This window comes from Salvelinus namaycush, unplaced genomic scaffold (genome assembly GCF_016432855.1).
Source record: "Salvelinus namaycush isolate Seneca unplaced genomic scaffold, SaNama_1.0 Scaffold3864, whole genome shotgun sequence".
In the NCBI taxonomy this organism is placed as follows: Eukaryota; Metazoa; Chordata; class Actinopteri; order Salmoniformes; family Salmonidae; genus Salvelinus; species Salvelinus namaycush.
In genome coordinates this window covers 371-19,929 of record NW_024060857.1, presented here as the reverse complement: position 1 = coordinate 19,929, position 19,559 = coordinate 371, and the positions used below count along the sequence as shown (strand labels likewise).

Here is a 19,559-nt window from a genome sequence, read left to right as displayed (position 1 = left end):
GGTGTATGGGGGGACGAGGGAGGGAGGATATTAGAGCGAGGGAGGGAGGGAGGAGGAATAGTTTGGGGGAGGAGGGAGTGATGGAGGGAGTGAGGGCGGGGAGGGAGGGAGGATAGTTAGAGGGAGGGAGGGATGGAATGATAGTTAGAGGGAGGGAGGGTAGTTAGAGGGAGGATGCAGGGAGGTATCTGTTAGAGGGAGGGGGGATTAGTTAGAGGGATGGGATGCAGAGGGAGGGGAGAGTTTTAGAGGGAGGGAGGGAGGGGATAGTTAGAGGGAGGGAGGCAGGAGGGAGGGAGGATTAGTTTAGGGAAGAGAGGCAGGGAGTGAAGTTAGAGGAGGGATGGAGCATATAGGCGAGTGAAAGAATAAACAAACTGAAGACTGAATGAATGAAGGATTCGGCAGAAAGAATCAACCAAACTAACTGATATTTCGCCATTCTGGTTTCGCTCTGTTCCTGTTGAATGGTCTGGAGCCCAACTGTGATGATGATGCTGCACACACTATCCCCAGGGTTAGCATCTGGTCCCCTCCAGAGTGATGGATGATAACCCCGTTGTTTTGGTCCCTGTGGTCATTGGAATTACAATCCTATTACATTTCTCCTTTTTAAAATGTCTACCATTTACATTTTCCTTTCATTTAAATGAATTCAGATGTTGCTGTCCGGAAAAAAAAGGGACTTTAGGATACAGTGGCTAAATCACCGTCCTTCACAAGTAGAATATCTGTCGCTTCTGTCCCTCTCTCTCTGTCTCTCTCTCTGTCTCTCATCTCTGTCTCTCTCCTCTGTCTCTGTCATCGTCTCTCTGTCTCTTCCTCTCTCTGAGTCCTCTGTCTCTCTCTCTGTCTCTCGCTCTGTCTCTGTCTCTCTTCATCTGTCCTCTGTCTCTCTCTTTCCTCTTTCTCTCTTTCTCTCTCTTTTCTCTTTTTTCTCTCTCATGGGAAGGTGTTGGGGGGTCATGGGCATTTGGGAATGTCATCGAGGCGCTCCATCTTTTGTGCATCAGGCATACAACCAGCCTGGACACTGTGGCGGTGAAGATGTTGAAAGGTGTGTTTGTTGTGTTGATGTCCTCACAGGGACAGGAACACTGTGTGTTGTCCTGAACCTATTCTCCTCCCTGTCTTCTGTGTCCAGACAGAGGGAGCGTGTGGGCCAGTGACCACTGTGTACAGGTCCCCAACAAAGCTAGATACTACATGTGTTTGTGTCTCACGCTAGTCTCTCCCTGTCTTCGTGTCCAGAGGAGCGTTGCCAGTGACCACTGTGTAAAGGTCCCAAACAAAGCTAGAATACCTACATGTGTTGTCCTCACCTAGTCTCCTCCCTGTCTTCTGTGTCCAGCAGGGAGCGTGTTCCAGTGACCACTCACTGTGTAAAGGTCCCCAAACACAGGCTAGATAAATACATTTGGTGAGGGTTGTCCCTCACAACTATTCCTCTCCCTGTCTTCTGTGTCCAGAGGGAGCGTGTGCCAGTGACCACTGTGTAAAGGTCCCCAAACAAAGCTAGATAACTACATGTGTGTGTCCTGAACCTCGTCTCTCCCTGTCTTCTGTGTCCAGAGGGAGCGTGTGCCAGCGACCACAAGGCTCTGATGTCAGAGCTGAAGATTCTGATCCACATTGGGAACCATCTTAACGTGGTCAACCTCCTGGGGGCATGCACCAAACCCAACGCCCCCCTCATGGTGGTGGTGGAGTACTGCAAGTATGGGAACCTGTCCAACTACCTGAGAGCCAAGAGAGAGTTCTTCCTACCTTACAGGGTAAGACCTAATGCTAATCCCTAATCTCTAAACCCTAACCTCTAACCCCTAAAACTACCTGATAACCAAGAGAGAGTTCTTCCTACCTTACAGGGTAAGACCCTAACCTTTAATCTTTAACCCCTAACCTGTCCAACTACCTGAGAGCCAAGAGAGAGTTCTTCCTACCTTACAGGGTAAGACCTAATGCTAACCTGTAACCCTTAACCCCTAACCCTTAACCCTTAAAGAGATAGTTCTTCCTACCTTACAGGGTAACCCCTAACCCCTAACCCTTAACCCCTAAAGAGATAGTTCTTCCTACCTTACAGGGTAACCCCTAACCCCTAACCTCTAACCCCTAAAGAGATAGTTCTTCCTACCTTACAGGGTAACCCCTAACCCCTAACCCTTAACCCCTAAAGAGATAGTTCTTCCTACCTTACAGGGTAACCCCTAACCCCTAACTCTTAACCCCTAAAGAGATAGTTCTTCCTACCTTACAGGGTAAGACCTAACCCCTAACCCCTAAAGAGAGATAGTTCTTCCTACCTTACAGGGTAACCCCTAACCCCTAACCCCTAAAGAGAGATAGTTCTTCCTACCTTACAGGGTAACCCCTAACCCCTAAAGAGAGATAGTTCTTCCTACCTTACAGGGTAACCCCTAACCCCTAACCCTAACCCTAACCCCTAACCCCTAAAGAGATAGTTCTCCCCACCGTACAGGGTAACCCCTAACCCCTAACCCCTAAAGAGAGATAGTTCTTCCTACCTTACAGGGTAACCCCTAACCCCTAAAGAGAGATAGTTCTTCCTACCTTACAGGGTAACCCCTAACCCCTAACCCCTAAAGAGAGATAGTTCTTCCTACCTTACAGGGTAACCCCTAACCCCTAACCCCTAACCCCTAAAGAGAGATAGTTCTTCCTACCTTACAGGGTAACCCCTAACCCTAACCCCTAAAGAGATAGTTCTTCCTACCTTACAGGGTAAACCCTAACCCCTAACCCCTAACCCCTAAAGAGAGATAGTTCTTCCTACCTTACAGGGTAACCCCTAACCCTAACCCCTAAAGAGATAGTTCTTCCTACCTTACAGGGTAACCCCTAACCCCTAAAGAGAGATAGTTCTTCCTACCTTACAGGGTAACCCCTAACCCTAACCCCTAAAGAGAGATAGTGCTTCCTACCTTACAGGGTAACCCCTAACCCCTAACCCCTAAAGAGAAATAGTTCTTCCTACCTTACAGGGTAACCCCTAACCCTAACCCCTAAAGAGATAGTTCTTCCTACCGTACAGGGTAAACCCTAACCCCTAACCCCTAACCCCTAACCTCTAACCCCTAACCCCTAAAGAGATAGTTCTCCCCACCTTACAGGGTAACCCCTAACCCCTAACCCCTAACCCCTAAAGAGAGATAGTTCTTCCTACCTTACAGGGTAACCCCTAACCCCTAACCCTAACCCCTAACCCCTAACCCCTAAAGAGATAGTTCTCCCCACCTTACAGGGTAACCCCTAACCCCTAACCCCTAACCCATAAAGAGAGATAGTTCTTCCTACCTTACAGGGTAACCCCTAACCCCTAAAGAGAGATAGTTCTTCCTACCTTACAGGGTAACCCCTAACCCTAACCCCTAACCCCTAAAGAGATAGTTCTTCCTACCTTACAGGGTAACCCCTAACCCTTAACCCCTAAAGAGAGATAGTTCTTCCTACCTTACAGGGTAACCCCTAACCCCTAACCCTAACCCCTAACCCCTAACCCCTAAAGAGATAGTTCTCCCCACCTTACAGGGTAACCCCTAACCCCTAACCCCTAACCCATAAAGAGAGATAGTTCTTCCTACCTTACAGGGTAACCCCTAACCCCTAAAGAGAGATAGTTCTTCCTACCTTACAGGGTAACCCCTAACCCTTAACCCCTAAAGAGAGATAGTTCTTCCTACCTTACAGGGTAACCCCTAACCCCTAACCCCTAAAGAGAGATAGTTCTTCCTACCTTACAGGGTAACCCCTAACCCCTAACCCCTAAAGAGAGATAGTTCTTCCTACCTTACAGGGTAACCCCTAACCCTAACCCCTAAAGAGATAGTTCTTCCTACCTTACAGGGTAAACCCTAACCCCTAACCCCTAACCCCTAAAGAGAGATAGTTCTTCCTACCTTACAGGGTAACCCCTAACCCCTAACCCCTAAAGAGAGATAGTTCTTCCTACCTTACAGGGTAACCCCTAACCCTAACCCCTAAAGAGATAATTCTTCCTACCTTACAGGGTAACCCCTAACCCCTAACCCCTAAAGAGAGATAGTTCTTCCTACCTTACAGGGTAACCCCTAACCCCTAAAGAGATAGTTCTTCCTACCTTACAGGGTAACCCCTAACCCCTAACCTCTAACCCCTAAAGAGAGAGAGCTCCCTACCTTACAGGGTAACCCCTAACCCCTAACCCTAACCCCTAAAGAGATAGTTCTTCCTACCTTACAGGGTAACCCCTAACCCCTAACCCTAACCCCTAACCCCTAACCTCTAACCCCTAAAGAGAGAGAGCTCCCTACCTTACAGGGTAACCCCTAACCCCTAACCCTAACCCCTAAAGAGATAGTTCTTCCTACCTTACAGGGTAACCCCTAACCCCTAACCCTAAACCCTAACCCCTAACCCCTAACCTCTAACCCCTAAAGAGAGAGAGCTCCCTACCTTACAGGGTAACCCCTAACCCCTAACCCTAACCCTAACCCTAACCCTAACCCCTAACCCCTAACCCCTAACCCCACCTTACAGGGTAAACTTTGTGAAACTCTGATGTTGGTTTCCGGATACAGATTATGACTAGTTCTGTTGTTAAAATCATGCTTTGCACCATTGATAGTGATTCTTAGTCCAAGACTAGACTTCATCTGTGTCCAGGAAACCAGTCCTGAGTCTTTATTTTTCAGAGGCATTCAGTTAGTTACTGACTCGTGGTGTGTAAACTACAGATGTGTTTAGCAAAAGGTTTGGATTTCTGGGTATTGGGCTGTAACATACAGTATTTCAGGGATTTCTGGGTATTGGGCTGTAACATACAGTATTTCAGGGATTTCTGGGTATTGGGCTGTAACATACAGTATTTTCGGGGCTTGTTCAGGATCAGGCCTTTGATATATATATATTTGATTGACATAATATAACTGTTTTATCAGGGTGACACTAGGATCAATTACATACAACATTTACAGAACGTTTTGTTCAATTGAAAATTAAACAGCTGAAATCAATCATAGAGGTGTATAGAAAGTGACGGTGAGCTTGGAGACTGTTCTGTTGCAGGGCAAAGGGTCTATTATAACACAGATCATAGAGGTGTATAGAAAGTGACGGTGAGCTTGGAGACTGTTCTGTTGCAGGGCAAAGGGTCTATTATAACACAGATCATAGAGGTGTATAGAAAGTGACGGTGAGCTTGGAGACTGTTCTGTTGCAGGGCAAAGGGTCTATTATAACACAGATCATAGAGGTGTATAGAAAGTGACGGTGAGCTTGGAGACTGTTCTGTTGCAGGGCAAAGGGTCTATTATAACACAGATCATAGAGGTGTATAGAAAGTGACGGTGAGCTTGGAGACTGTTCTGTTGCAGGGCAAAGGGTCTATTATAACACAGATCATAGAGGTGTATAGAAAGTGACGGTGAGCTTGGAGACTGTTCTGTTGCAGGGAAAAGGGTCTATTATAACACAGATCATAGAGGTGTATAGAAAGTGACGGTGAGCTTGGAGACTGTTCTGTTGCAGGGCAAAGGGTCTATTATAACACAGATCATAGAGGTGTATAGAAAGTGACGGTGGGCTTGGAGACTGTTCTGTTGCAGGGCAAAAAGGGTCTATTATAACACAGATCATAGAGGTGTATAGAAAGTGACGGTGAGCTTGGAGACTGTTCTGTTGCAGGGCAAAGGGTCTATTATAACACAGATCATAGAGGTGTATAGAAAGTGACGGTGAGCTTGGAGACTGTTCTGTTGCAGGGCAAAGGGTCTATTATAACACAGATCATAGAGGTGTATAGAAAGTGACGGTGGGCTTGGAGACTGTTCTGTTGCAGGGCAAAGGGTCTATTATAACACAGATCATAGAGGTGTATAGAAAGTGACGGTGAGCTTGGAGACTGTTCTGTTGCAGGGCAAAGGGTCTATTATAACACAGATCATAGAGGTGTATATAAAGTGACGGTGAGCTTGGAGACTGTTCTGTTGCAGGGCAAAGGGTCTATTATAACACAGATCATAGAGGTGTATAGAAAGTGACGGTGAGCTTGGAGACTGTTCTGTTGCAGGGCAAAGGGTCTATTATAACACAGATCATAGAGGTGTATAGAAAGTGACGGTGAGCTTGGAGACTGTTCTGTTGCAGGGCAAAGGGTCTATTATAACACAGATCATAGAGGTGTATAGAAAGTGACGGTGAGCTTGGAGACTGTTCTGTTGCAGGGCAAAGGGTCTATTATAACACAGATCATAGAGGTGTATAGAAAGTGACGGTGAGCTTGGAGACTGTTCTGTTGCAGGGCAAAGGGTCTATTATAACACAGATCATAGAGGTGTATAGAAAGTGACGGTGGGCTTGGAGACTGTTCTGTTGCAGGGCAAAGGGTCTATTATAACACAGATCATAGAGGTGTATAGAAAGTGACGGTGGGCTTGGAGACTGTTCTGTTGCAGGGAAAAGGGTCTATTATAACACAGATCATAGAGGTGTATAGAAAGTGACGGTGGGCTTGGAGACTGTTCTGTTGCAGGGCAAAGGGTCTATTATAACACAGATCATAGAGGTGTATAGAAAGTGACGGTGAGCTTGGAGACTGTTCTGTTGCAGGGCAAAGGGTCTATTATAACACAGATCATAGAGGTGTATAGAAAGTGACGGTGAGCTTGGAGACTGTTCTGTTGCAGGGCAAAGGGTCTATTATAACACAGATCATAGAGGTGTATAGAAAGTGACGGTGAGCTTGGAGACTGTTCTGTTGCAGGGCAAAGGGTCTATTATAACACAGATCATAGAGGTGTATAGAAAGTGACGGTGAGCTTGGAGACTGTTCTGTTGCAGGGCAAAGGGTCTATTATAACACAGATCATAGAGGTGTATAGAAAGTGACGGTGAGCTTGGAGACTGTTCTGTTGCAGGGCAAAGGGTCTATTATAACACAGATCATAGAGGTGTATAGAAAGTGACGGTGAGCTTGGAGACTGTTCTGTTGCAGGGCAAAGGGTCTATTATAACACAGATCATAGAGGTGTATAGAAAGTGACGGTGAGCTTGGAGACTGTTCTGTTGCAGGGCAAAGGGTCTATTATAACACAGATCATAGAGGTGTATAGAAAGTGACGGTGAGCTTGGAGACTGTTCTGTTGCAGGGCAAAGGGTCTATTATAACACAGATCATAGAGGTGTATAGAAAGTGACGGTGAGCTTGGAGACTGTTCTGTTGCAGGGCAAAGGGTCTATTATAACACAGATCATAGAGGTGTATAGAAAGTGACGGTGAGCTTGGAGACTGTTCTGTTGCAGGGCAAAGGGTCTATTATAACACAGATCATAGAGGTGTATAGAAAGTGACGGTGAGCTTGGAGACTGTTCTGTTGCAGGGCAAACGGTCTATTATAACACAGATCATAGAGGTGTATAGAAAGTGACGGTGAGCTTGGAGACTGTTCTGTTGCAGGGAAAAGGGTCTATTATAACACAGATCATAGAGGTGTATAGAAAGTGACGGTGAGCTTGGAGACTGTTCTGTTGCAGGGCAAAGGGTCTATTATAACACAGATCATAGAGGTGTATAGAAAGTGACGGTGAGCTTGGAGACTGTTCTGTTGCAGGGCAAAGGGTCTATTATAACACAGATCATAGAGGTGTATAGAAAGTGACGGTGAGCTTGGAGACTGTTCTGTTGCAGGGCAAACGGTCTATTATAACACAGATCATAGAGGTGTATAGAAAGTGACGGTGAGCTTGGAGACTGTTCTGTTGCAGGGCAAAGGGTCTATTATAACACAGATCATAGAGGTGTATAGAAAGTGACGGTGAGCTTGGAGACTGTTCTGTTGCAGGGCAAAGGGTCTATTATAACACAGATCATAGAGGTGTATAGAAAGTGACGGTGAGCTTGGAGACTGTTCTGTTGCAGGGCAAAGGGTCTATTATAACACAGATCATAGAGGTGTATAGAAAGTGACGGTGAGCTTGGAGACTGTTCTGTTGCAGGGAAAAGGGTCTATTATAACACAGATCATAGAGGTGTATAGAAAGTGACGGTGAGCTTGGAGACTGTTCTGTTGCAGGGAAAAGGGTCTATTATAACACAGATCATAGAGGTGTATAGAAAGTGACGGTGAGCTTGGAGACTGTTCTGTTGCAGGGCAAAGGGTCTATTATAACACAGATCATAGAGGTGTATAGAAAGTGACGGTGGGCTTGGAGACTGTTCTGTTGCAGGGAAAAGGGTCTATTATAACACAGATCATAGAGGTGTATAGAAAGTGACGGTGAGCTTGGAGACTGTTCTGTTGCAGGGCAAAGGGTCTATTATAACACAGATCATAGAGGTGTATAGAAAGTGACGGTGAGCTTGGAGACTGTTCTGTTGCAGGGCAAAGGGTCTATTATAACACAGATCATAGAGGTGTATAGAAAGTGACGGTGGGCTTGGAGACTGTTCTGTTGCAGGGCAAAGGGTCTATTATAACACAGATCATAGAGGTGTATAGAAAGTGACGGTGGGCTTGGAGACTGTTCTGTTGCAGGGCAAAGGGTCTATTATAACACAGATCATAGAGGTGTATAGAAAGTGACGGTGAGCTTGGAGACTGTTCTGTTGCAGGGCAAAGGGTCTATTATAACACAGATCATAGAGGTGTATAGAAAGTGACGGTGAGCTTGGAGACTGTTCTGTTGCAGGGCAAAGGGTCTATTATAACACAGATCATAGAGGTGTATAGAAAGTGACGGTGGGCTTGGAGACTGTTCTGTTGCAGGGCAAAGGGTCTATTATAACACAGATCATAGAGGTGTATAGAAAGTGACGGTGAGCTTGGAGACTGTTCTGTTGCAGGGAAAAGAGTCTATTATAACACAGATCATAGAGGTGTATAGAAAGTGACGGTGGGCTTGGAGACTGTTCTGTTGCAGGGCAAAGGGTCTATTATAACACAGATCATAGAGGTGTATAGAAAGTGACGGTGGGCTTGGAGACTGTTCTGTTGCAGGGCAAAGGGTCTATTATAACACAGATCATAGAGGTGTATAGAAAGTGACGGTGAGCTTGGAGACTGTTCTGTTGCAGGGAAAAGGGTCTATTATAACACAGATCATAGAGGTGTATAGAAAGTGACGGTGGGCTTGGAGACTGTTCTGTTGCAGGGCAAAGGGTCTATTATAACACAGATCATAGAGGTGTATAGAAAGTGACGGTGGGCTTGGAGACTGTTCTGTTGCAGGGCAAAGGGTCTATTATAACACAGATCATAGAGGTGTATAGAAAGTGACGGTGGGCTTGGAGACTGTTCTGTTGCAGGGAAAAGGGTCTATTATAACACAGATCATAGAGGTGTATAGAAAGTGACGGTGGGCTTGGAGACTGTTCTGTTGCAGGGAAAAGGGTCTATTATAACACAGATCATAGAGGTGTATAGAAAGTGACGGTGGGCTTGGAGACTGTTCTGTTGCAGGGCAAAGGGTCTATTATAACACAGATCATAGAGGTGTATAGAAAGTGACGGTGGGCTTGGAGACTGTTCTGTTGCAGGGCAAAGGGTCTATTATAACACAGATCATAGAGGTGTATAGAAAGTGACGGTGGGCTTGGAGACTGTTCTGTTGCAGGGCAAAGGGTCTATTATAACACAGATCATAGAGGTGTATAGAAAGTGACGGTGGGCTTGGAGACTGTTCTGTTGCAGGGCAAAGGGTCTATTATAACACAGATCATAGAGGTGTATAGAAAGTGACGGTGAGCTTGGAGACTGTTCTGTTGCAGGGAAAAGGGTCTATTATAACACAGATCATAGAGGTGTATAGAAAGTGACGGTGAGCTTGGAGACTGTTCTGTTGCAGGGCAAAGGGTCTATTATAACACAGATCATAGAGGTGTATAGAAAGTGACGGTGAGCTTGGAGACTGTTCTGTTGCAGGGCAAACGGTCTATTATAACACAGATCATAGAGGTGTATAGAAAGTGACGGTGAGCTTGGAGACTGTTCTGTTGCAGGGAAAAGGGTCTATTATAACACAGATCATAGAGGTGTATAGAAAGTGACGGTGAGCTTGGAGACTGTTCTGTTGCAGGGCAAAGGGTCTATTATAACACAGATCATAGAGGTGTATAGAAAGTGACGGTGAGCTTGGAGACTGTTCTGTTGCAGGGCAAAGGGTCTATTATAACACAGATCATAGAGGTGTATAGAAAGTGACGGTGAGCTTGGAGACTGTTCTGTTGCAGGGCAAACGGTCTATTATAACACAGATCATAGAGGTGTATAGAAAGTGACGGTGAGCTTGGAGACTGTTCTTTTGCAGGGCAAAGGGTCTATTATAACACAGATCATAGAGGTGTATAGAAAGTGACGGTGAGCTTGGAGACTGTTCTGTTGCAGGGCAAAGGGTCTATTATAACACAGATCATAGAGGTGTATAGAAAGTGACGGTGAGCTTGGAGACTGTTCTGTTGCAGGGCAAAGGGTCTATTATAACACAGATCATAGAGGTGTATAGAAAGTGACGGTGAGCTTGGAGACTGTTCTGTTGCAGGGAAAAGGGTCTATTATAACACAGATCATAGAGGTGTATAGAAAGTGACGGTGAGCTTGGAGACTGTTCTGTTGCAGGGAAAAGGGTCTATTATAACACAGATCATAGAGGTGTATAGAAAGTGACGGTGAGCTTGGAGACTGTTCTGTTGCAGGGCAAAGGGTCTATTATAACACAGATCATAGAGGTGTATAGAAAGTGACGGTGGGCTTGGAGACTGTTCTGTTGCAGGGAAAAGGGTCTATTATAACACAGATCATAGAGGTGTATAGAAAGTGACGGTGAGCTTGGAGACTGTTCTGTTGCAGGGCAAAGGGTCTATTATAACACAGATCATAGAGGTGTATAGAAAGTGACGGTGAGCTTGGAGACTGTTCTGTTGCAGGGCAAAGGGTCTATTATAACACAGATCATAGAGGTGTATAGAAAGTGACGGTGGGCTTGGAGACTGTTCTGTTGCAGGGCAAAGGGTCTATTATAACACAGATCATAGAGGTGTATAGAAAGTGACGGTGGGCTTGGAGACTGTTCTGTTGCAGGGCAAAGGGTCTATTATAACACAGATCATAGAGGTGTATAGAAAGTGACGGTGAGCTTGGAGACTGTTCTGTTGCAGGGCAAAGGGTCTATTATAACACAGATCATAGAGGTGTATAGAAAGTGACAGTGAGCTTGGAGACTGTTCTGTTGCAGGGCAAAGGGTCTATTATAACACAGATCATAGAGGTGTATAGAAAGTGACGGTGGGCTTGGAGACTGTTCTGTTGCAGGGCAAAGGGTCTATTATAACACAGATCATAGAGGTGTATAGAAAGTGACGGTGAGCTTGGAGACTGTTCTGTTGCAGGGAAAAGAGTCTATTATAACACAGATCATAGAGGTGTATAGAAAGTGACGGTGGGCTTGGAGACTGTTCTGTTGCAGGGCAAAGGGTCTATTATAACACAGATCATAGAGGTGTATAGAAAGTGACGGTGGGCTTGGAGACTGTTCTGTTGCAGGGCAAAGGGTCTATTATAACACAGATCATAGAGGTGTATAGAAAGTGACGGTGAGCTTGGAGACTGTTCTGTTGCAGGGAAAAGGGTCTATTATAACACAGATCATAGAGGTGTATAGAAAGTGACGGTGGGCTTGGAGACTGTTCTGTTGCAGGGCAAAGGGTCTATTATAACACAGATCATAGAGGTGTATAGAAAGTGACGGTGGGCTTGGAGACTGTTCTGTTGCAGGGCAAAGGGTCTATTATAACACAGATCATAGAGGTGTATAGAAAGTGACGGTGGGCTTGGAGACTGTTCTGTTGCAGGGAAAAGGGTCTATTATAACACAGATCATAGAGGTGTATAGAAAGTGACGGTGGGCTTGGAGACTGTTCTGTTGCAGGGAAAAGGGTCTATTATAACACAGATCATAGAGGTGTATAGAAAGTGACGGTGGGCTTGGAGACTGTTCTGTTGCAGGGCAAAGGGTCTATTATAACACAGATCATAGAGGTGTATAGAAAGTGACGGTGGGCTTGGAGACTGTTCTGTTGCAGGGCAAAGGGTCTATTATAACACAGATCATAGAGGTGTATAGAAAGTGACGGTGGGCTTGGAGACTGTTCTGTTGCAGGGCAAAGGGTCTATTATAACACAGATCATAGAGGTGTATAGAAAGTGACGGTGGGCTTGGAGACTGTTCTGTTGCAGGGCAAAGGGTCTATTATAACACAGATCATAGAGGTGTATAGAAAGTGACGGTGAGCTTGGAGACTGTTCTGTTGCAGGGCAAAGGGTCTATTATAACACAGATCATAGAGGTGTATAGAAAGTGACGGTGGGCTTGGAGACTGTTCTGTTGCAGGGCAAAGGGTCTATTATAACACAGATCATAGAGGTGTATAGAAAGTGACGGTGAGCTTGGAGACTGTTCTGTTGCAGGGCAAAGGGTCTATTATAACACAGATCATAGAGGTGTATAGAAAGTGACGGTGAGCTTGGAGACTGTTCTGTTGCAGGGCAAAGGGTCTATTATAACACAGATCATAGAGGTGTATAGAAAGTGACGGTGGGCTTGGAGACTGTTCTGTTGCAGGGCAAAGGGTCTATTATAACACAGATCATAGAGGTGTATAGAAAGTGACGGTGGGCTTGGAGACTGTTCTGTTGCAGGGCAAAGGGTCTATTATAACACAGATCATAGGCTCTCTTCTTATAACACGATGGCTGTTGGAATAGACTAAGTCCCCGGGTCTCAATCCAATCGCGCTTTGTCCGCATTGCATGTTTTTAAAGACAATGTCCCGCGTTCACTGAGACCACATTAATGCTTATGTCGTCTAAATCGGAAATTACATTTAAATGCCGAAAAGTTACTGATTAAATCCTGGCCAATGTGTAGATGGTAACCTACATGATGTACCTGTGTGTTCCTCAGGACCGCTCCCCTAAGACTCAGAGCCAGGTGAGACGCATGATAGAGGCGGGACAAGTGGAGCAGAGAGCCCGCCTCCCACCTTCCACATCCTCCTCCTCTATTGGCAACCCCCGGAGTCAGTCATCCACCAAGTCCAATCAGAAGAGCCCCTCTCCTGCTGTGGAGAAGAGTGAGTTGTGTGAATTGCTGTATTGGCCAAATCCTAACTTCAGACTGACATAAATAATGCATTAATGTCAATGGGATTTGGGGATTTTAAGTGCTGAAAGTTCAGTCTTGTCTTTTTGACTGAAGAGCTCCATCTGAGCCTCAAGAATGTAGAATCAAAACAAGTTATACCGGAGTTAAATCCTTTCTCTCCCTCTCTCTCCCCCTGCTTCCCTCCCTCCCTCTCCCCCTGCTTCCCTCCCTCCCTCTCCCCCTGCTTCCCTCCCTCCCTCCCTCCCTCCCTCCCTCCCTCCCTCCCTCCCTCCCTCCAGTGGAGGACCTATGGAAGACTCCTCTCACTATAGAAGATCTGATCTGCTATAGTTTCCAGGTGGCCAGAGGAATGGAGTTCCTGGCCTCGCGAATGGTATCTCCCCAGCAACCCATCATCCAATCAAACAAACAAAAATCACCCTAAAAACCCATCGCCCCAAAATATTTAATCCTAAAAAAACATCGCCCCAGAAGATGTCTCCCTATAAACCCATCGCCCCAGAAACCACACACAGATTATAGAGAACAAGCTCTATAATATATAATAATACATACTGTACCGGGCCAGTTTCCCAGAACCACACATGGTGTGGTATAATGCTCTGGACTAAAGTAGTGCACTACCCCATATTGATCTCACTAGAAACCACAGAGATTTTAGAGACCAGTCTGACTGACAGGGGGTGTGAGGAGGAGGAGGAGGAGGAGGAGGAGGAGGAGGAGGAAGAGGAGGAGGAGGAGGAGGAGGAGGTGTAATGCAAATAGATTATCCAATAATACCACATCCTGGGCTTGTTTCCCAGACACAGATTAAAGCCTAAAAAACATGTTACGGAGTGCGACTGAGACTTCTTTCTTTTTAACAAGGACTGTAGGTGCTGCTACTGGTTTCTCTCACTACCCCTTTTGATAGCATACTCTGGACTACCAATCAATCAAATGTATTTATAAAGGCAGAGAATCCCAGTGGTGAGAGGGGAACCGGCCAGGCAGAGACAGCAAGGGTGGTTCGTTGCTCCAGTGCCTTGCTGTTCACCTTCGCACCCCTGGGCCAGACTACACTCAATCATAGGACCTACTGAAGAGATGAGTATTCAGTAAAGGGTTAAAGGTTGAGACCGAGTCTGCGTCTCTCACATGGGCAGGCAGACCATTCCATAAAAGGGAGCTCTATGGGAGAAAGCCCTGCCTCCAGCTGTTTGTTTAGAAATGCTAGGGACAGTAAGGAGGCCTGCGTCTTGTGACCGTAGCGTACGTGTAGGTATGTACGGCAGGACCAAATCGTAACGATAGGTAGGAGCAAGCCCATGTAATGCTTTGTAGGTTATCAGTAAAACCTTGAAATCAGCCCTAGCCTTAACAGGAAGCCAGTGTAGAGAGAGCACTGGAGTAATATGATCACATTTTTAGGTTCTAGTCAAGATTTTAGCAGCCGTATTTAGCGCTAACTAAAGTGTATTTAGTGCTTTATCCGGGTAGCCGGAAAGAAGACCATTGCAGAAGTCTAATCTAGAAGTGTCAAAAGCATGGATGAACTTTTCTGCATCATTTTTGGACAGAAAGTTTCCGATTTTTGTAATGTTACGAAGATGGAAAAAAGCTGTCCTTGAAATAGTCTTGATATGTTCGTCAAAAGAGAGATCAGGGTCAAGAGTAACGCCGAGGTCCTTCACAGTTTTATTTGAGACGACTTTACAACCATCAAGATGAATTGTCAGATTTAACAGAAGATCTCTTTGTTTCTTGGGACCTAGAACAAGCATCTCTGTTTTGTCCGAGTTTAAAAGTAGAAAGTTTTCAGCCATCCACTTCCTTATGTCTGAAACACAGGCTTCTAGCGAGGGCAATTTTGGGGCTTCACCATGTTTCATTGAAATGTACAGCTGTGTGTCGTCCGCATAGCAGTGAAAGTTAACATTATGTTTCCAAATGACATCCCCAAGAGGTAAAATACATAGTGAAAACAATAGTGGTCCTAAAACAGAGCCTTGAGGAACACCGACATTTACAGTTGATTTGTCAGAGGACAAACCATTCACAGAGACAAACTGATATCTTTCCTACAGATAAAATCTAAACCAGGCCAGAACTTGTCCGTGTAGACCAATTTGGGTTTCCAATCTTTCCAAAAGAATGTGGTGATCGATGGTATCAAAGGCAGCACTAAGGTCTAGGAGCACGAGGACAGATGCAGAGCCTTGGTCTGACGCCATTAAAAGGTAATTTACCACCTTCATGAGTGCAGTCTCAGTGCTATGATGGGGTCTAAAACCAGACTGAAGAGTTTTGTATACATTGTTTGTCTTCAGGAAGGCAGTGAGTTGCTGTGCAACAGCTTTTTCATTTTTTTTTAGAGGAATGGAAGATTCGATATATGCCGATAGTTTTTTATATTTTCTGGGTCAAGGTTTGGCTTTTCCAAGAGAGGCTTTATTACTGCCATTTTTAGTGAGTTTGGTGCACGTTCAGAGGATAGGGAGCCGTTTATTATGTTCAACATAGAAGGACCAAGCACAAGAAGCAGCTCTTTCAGTAGTTTAGTTGGAATAGGGTCCAGTATGCAGCTTGAAGGTTTAGAGGCAATTACTATTTACTATTTTCATGAATGTGTCAAGAGATATCAAGGGTGACACAATTTGAGTGTCACCCTTGATCCTAGGTCCTGGCAGTGTTGTGCAGACTCAGGACAACTGAGCCCTGGAGGAATACGCAGATTTAAAGAGGAGTCCATAATTTGCTTTCTAATGATCATGATCTTTTCCTCAAAGAAGTTCATGAATTTATCACTGCTGAGGTGAAAGCCATCCTCTCTTGGGAATGCTGCTTTTTAGTTAGCTTTGCAACAGTGTCAAAGATAAATGTTGGAATGTTCTTATTTTCCTCAATTTAGTTGGAAAATAGGATGATTGAGTAGCAGTGAGGGCTCTTGAATACTGCACAGTATTGTCTTTCCAAGCTAGTCGGAAGACTTCCAGTTTGGTGGACCTGAGGACCTGAGTTCTTGGTAAAAGCTTGGAGGTATGGGGCTACCTTTCCCTTTCTCGAAACGGTGGCACAGGTCCAGTAGAGATGTTGTGTCTAACTGCATCGGTGTGCGCAAAGTCATCGTCATGCTGCAAGAAAACGCAATGCCATTTCTGTACAAGTTGGTCCACTTTGGCTTGTCACTCTGGGGCAAGTCCTTCACAGTGTGGAACGTTTCCTAGAGCCTCTGGAACACAGCTTTCCCATCCGTCAACGTTTCTTGCACTGAGCACTTCCTCCGACAGTTCCTGCAAAACAACCTGTGGTGACAGTATTTGTTGGTTATCAACTTGACATACTTTTGCTTATGGGGCACCATTGAGGAATTTGGTGTAAGGTTGGGGGTTGTAGACCTACTGGAATCTGTTGTGCACCCAGGCTACAGCATGTGTACCTCCCACTCAACTCAGTCTCTGTATCCAGGCTCTCCACCACAGTAGTCCATCTGACCAGGAGTCTGTTCACCACAGTAGTCCATCTGACCAGGAGTCTCTCCACCACAGTAGTCCATCTGACCAGGAGTCTGTCCACCACAGTAGTCCATCTGACCAGGAGTCTGTTCACCACAGTAGTCCATCTGACCAGGAGTCTCTCCAACACAGTAGTCCATCTGACCAGGAGTCTGTCCACCACAGTAATCCATCTGACCAGGAGTCTGTCCACCACAGTAGCCCATCTGACCAGGAGTCTCTGGAATATGTTTCAGGGGTATATGTACTGGCTGTTGCCGGGTGAGTCGGGCCATTGCTGGGCCAGTATTACATAGGAAAGTTCAGCACTACATACCCCCAACATAAGGGAATTGAAGTCCAATAGCAGCTTTTAAGGCTAGCCATTCTAATCCTTCTTTCCGCCCAGACTGCTAGTGTTTGAATTGTCCTTGAAAAAAGGATTCACTAAACATGGTCACCTGGTACCCAGAGTCTAGAAGGCAAGGCACAGCGATTCCCCCTGCGATAACGTCCACCTAAGGACATTCCCCCTATTAAAAAGGGCTTGATTGACTCATTCTGTTTTCAGTACTCACCCCGTCCACTCGCCTTACATTGGCCCGGGCGTTCCGGTTTAACGGCTGCTTTGGCGCTTGCAGTTGTGGGTATTCTCTGCGCATATGGCCTCCCTCTCCACAGTGAAGACAGATGGGAGACGGCCTTGGCCAACCCAGCTTAGCTGCTTCTGAAAACGACCATGTCCCCCTTGTTCATGGAACATTCTAGGGTTGTTGGATGGGTTGCTGCTCCTTCAGCATTAGTTCCTCCCGTAATGACTTCCTATGATTTAGGAACTCTGTGTGTCTGTTTCTTCCACTGAGCAGCAGCGTCTTGTAGAGGGGGTTCTTCTACAGTCACTTGCCTGGTCAAGCCTTCACTCCTGTACGTTCCCATCTTCACTTTCCAGCTGCTGGAAAAATACATTTGGGGTTCTTGACGTATCTGGCGTTGGAGGTCTTTTTTTTATAGCGCCTGGTTGCAGAGCCATGATCACCTGGTCGGGCAATGTGTCTACCTTTCTGGCTGAACCATCAGGCTTTGCAGTTTTCCACTGCTGGAATGCTTCCTGTAATCACCAGAGGAAGGCCCCCCACCTGTTCTCTGACAGCCTGTTTATGGAAAAACGTAATTCACAGGTTAGCCGGTGATGCACGCTCGCCATATAGTTCTTGAAGTTTAACTAAGATTTTAGCAGTTGTATCTGTGTCTTTAAAATGTAATAACTGCATCTGGCATTTGGCCTCTCCTTCTAGCAAGGTCTGCAAGAAATCTACCTTTTGTTCTTCATGGAAGAACGTGCTCAGAGCAGGGCAGGGAGGCCTTGTGCTCAGAGCTGGGCAGGGAGGCCTTGTGCTCAGAGCTGGGCAGGGAGGCCTTGTGCTCGGAGCAGGGCAGGGAGGCCTTGTGCTCGGAGCAGGGCAGGGAGGCCTTGTGCTCTGAGCAGGGCAGGGAGGCCTTGTGTTCAGAGCAGGGCAGGGAGGCCTTGTGCTCGGAGCAGGGCAGGGAGGCCTTGTGCTCTGAGCAGGGCAGGGAGGCCTTGTGCTCTGAGCAGGGCAGGGAGGCCTTGTGTTCAGAGCAGGGCAGGGAGGCCTTGTGCTCGGAGCAGGGCAGGGAGGCCTTGTGCTCTGAGCAGGGCAAGGAGGCCTTGTGCTCAGAGCAGGGCAGGGAGGCCTTGTGCTCAGAGCAGGGCAGGGAGGCCTTGTGCTCAGAGCAGGGCAGGGAGGCCTTGTGCTCAGAGCTGGGCTTGTGTTTTTTTTTACCACTTCAAACGTACCGTCCTATAGTGTTTAAAAGAAGGCTAGGACCTCTGTATGAAGTAAGACTAAAATCTATGTAAAAGAGGACTAACGTTGGATGGATAATCTTATGTAGTTTACTGCCTGTGACATCACAATATAATGGATAATCTGCTGTAGCCTACTGCATGTGACATCACAATATAATGGATAATCTGGTGTAGCCTACTGCATGTGACATCACAATATAATGGATAATCTGGTGTAGTTTACTGCCTGTGACATCACAATATAATGGATAATCTGGTGTAGCCTACTGCATGTGACATCACAATATAATGGATAATCTGGTGTAGTTTACTGCCTGTGACATCACAATATAATGGATAATCTGCTGTAGCCTACTGCCTGTGACATCACAATATAATGGATAATCTGCTGTAGCCTACTGCCTGTGACATCACAATATAATGGATAATCTGCTGTAGCCTACTGCCTGTGACATCACAATATAATGGATAATCTGGTGTAGCCTACTGCCTGTGACATCACAATATAATGGATAATCTGGTGTAGCCTACTGCCTGTGACATCACAATATAATGGATAATCTGGTGTAGCCTTACTGCCTGTGACATCACAATATAATGGATAATCTGGTGTAGCCTTACTGCCTGTGACATCACAATATAATGGATAATCTGGCTGTAGCCTACTGCCTGTGACATCACAATATAATGGATAATCTGCTGTAGCCTACTGCCTGTGACATCACAATATAATGGATAATCTGGTGTAGCCTACTGCCTGTGACATCACAATATAATGGATAATCTGGTGTAGTTTACTGCCTGTGACATCACAATATAATGGATAATCTGGTGTAGTTTACTGCCTGTGACATCACAATATAATGGATAATCTGGTGTAGTTTACTGCCTGTGACATCACAATATAATGGATAATCTGCTGTAGCCTACTGCTTGTGACATCACAATATAATGGATAATCTGGTGTAGCCTACTGCCTGTGACATCACAATATAATGGATAATCTGGTGTAGCCTACTGCCTGTGACATCACAATATAATGGATAATCTGGTGTAGCCTACTGCCTGTGACATCACAATATAATGGATAATCTGGTGTA

At 45.8% G+C, this 19,559-nt stretch overlaps 1 protein-coding gene across 1 annotated transcript; it reads left to right on the top strand.

Annotated features, from left to right (window-relative positions):
• Nucleotides 1-1,028: 1,028 nt before the first annotated feature.
• Nucleotides 1,029-13,812, top strand: LOC120040854 (vascular endothelial growth factor receptor 3-like). The gene is made up of 4 exons (XM_038985854.1): nucleotides 1,029-1,057; nucleotides 1,573-1,775; nucleotides 12,958-13,126; nucleotides 13,437-13,812. Exons 1-4 carry the CDS (start codon nucleotides 1,048-1,050, stop codon nucleotides 13,580-13,582), a joined length of 528 nt encoding a protein of 175 aa, XP_038841782.1. The 5' UTR covers nucleotides 1,029-1,047; the 3' UTR covers nucleotides 13,583-13,812.
• The last annotated feature ends 5,747 nt before the right edge of the window (nucleotides 13,813-19,559 follow it).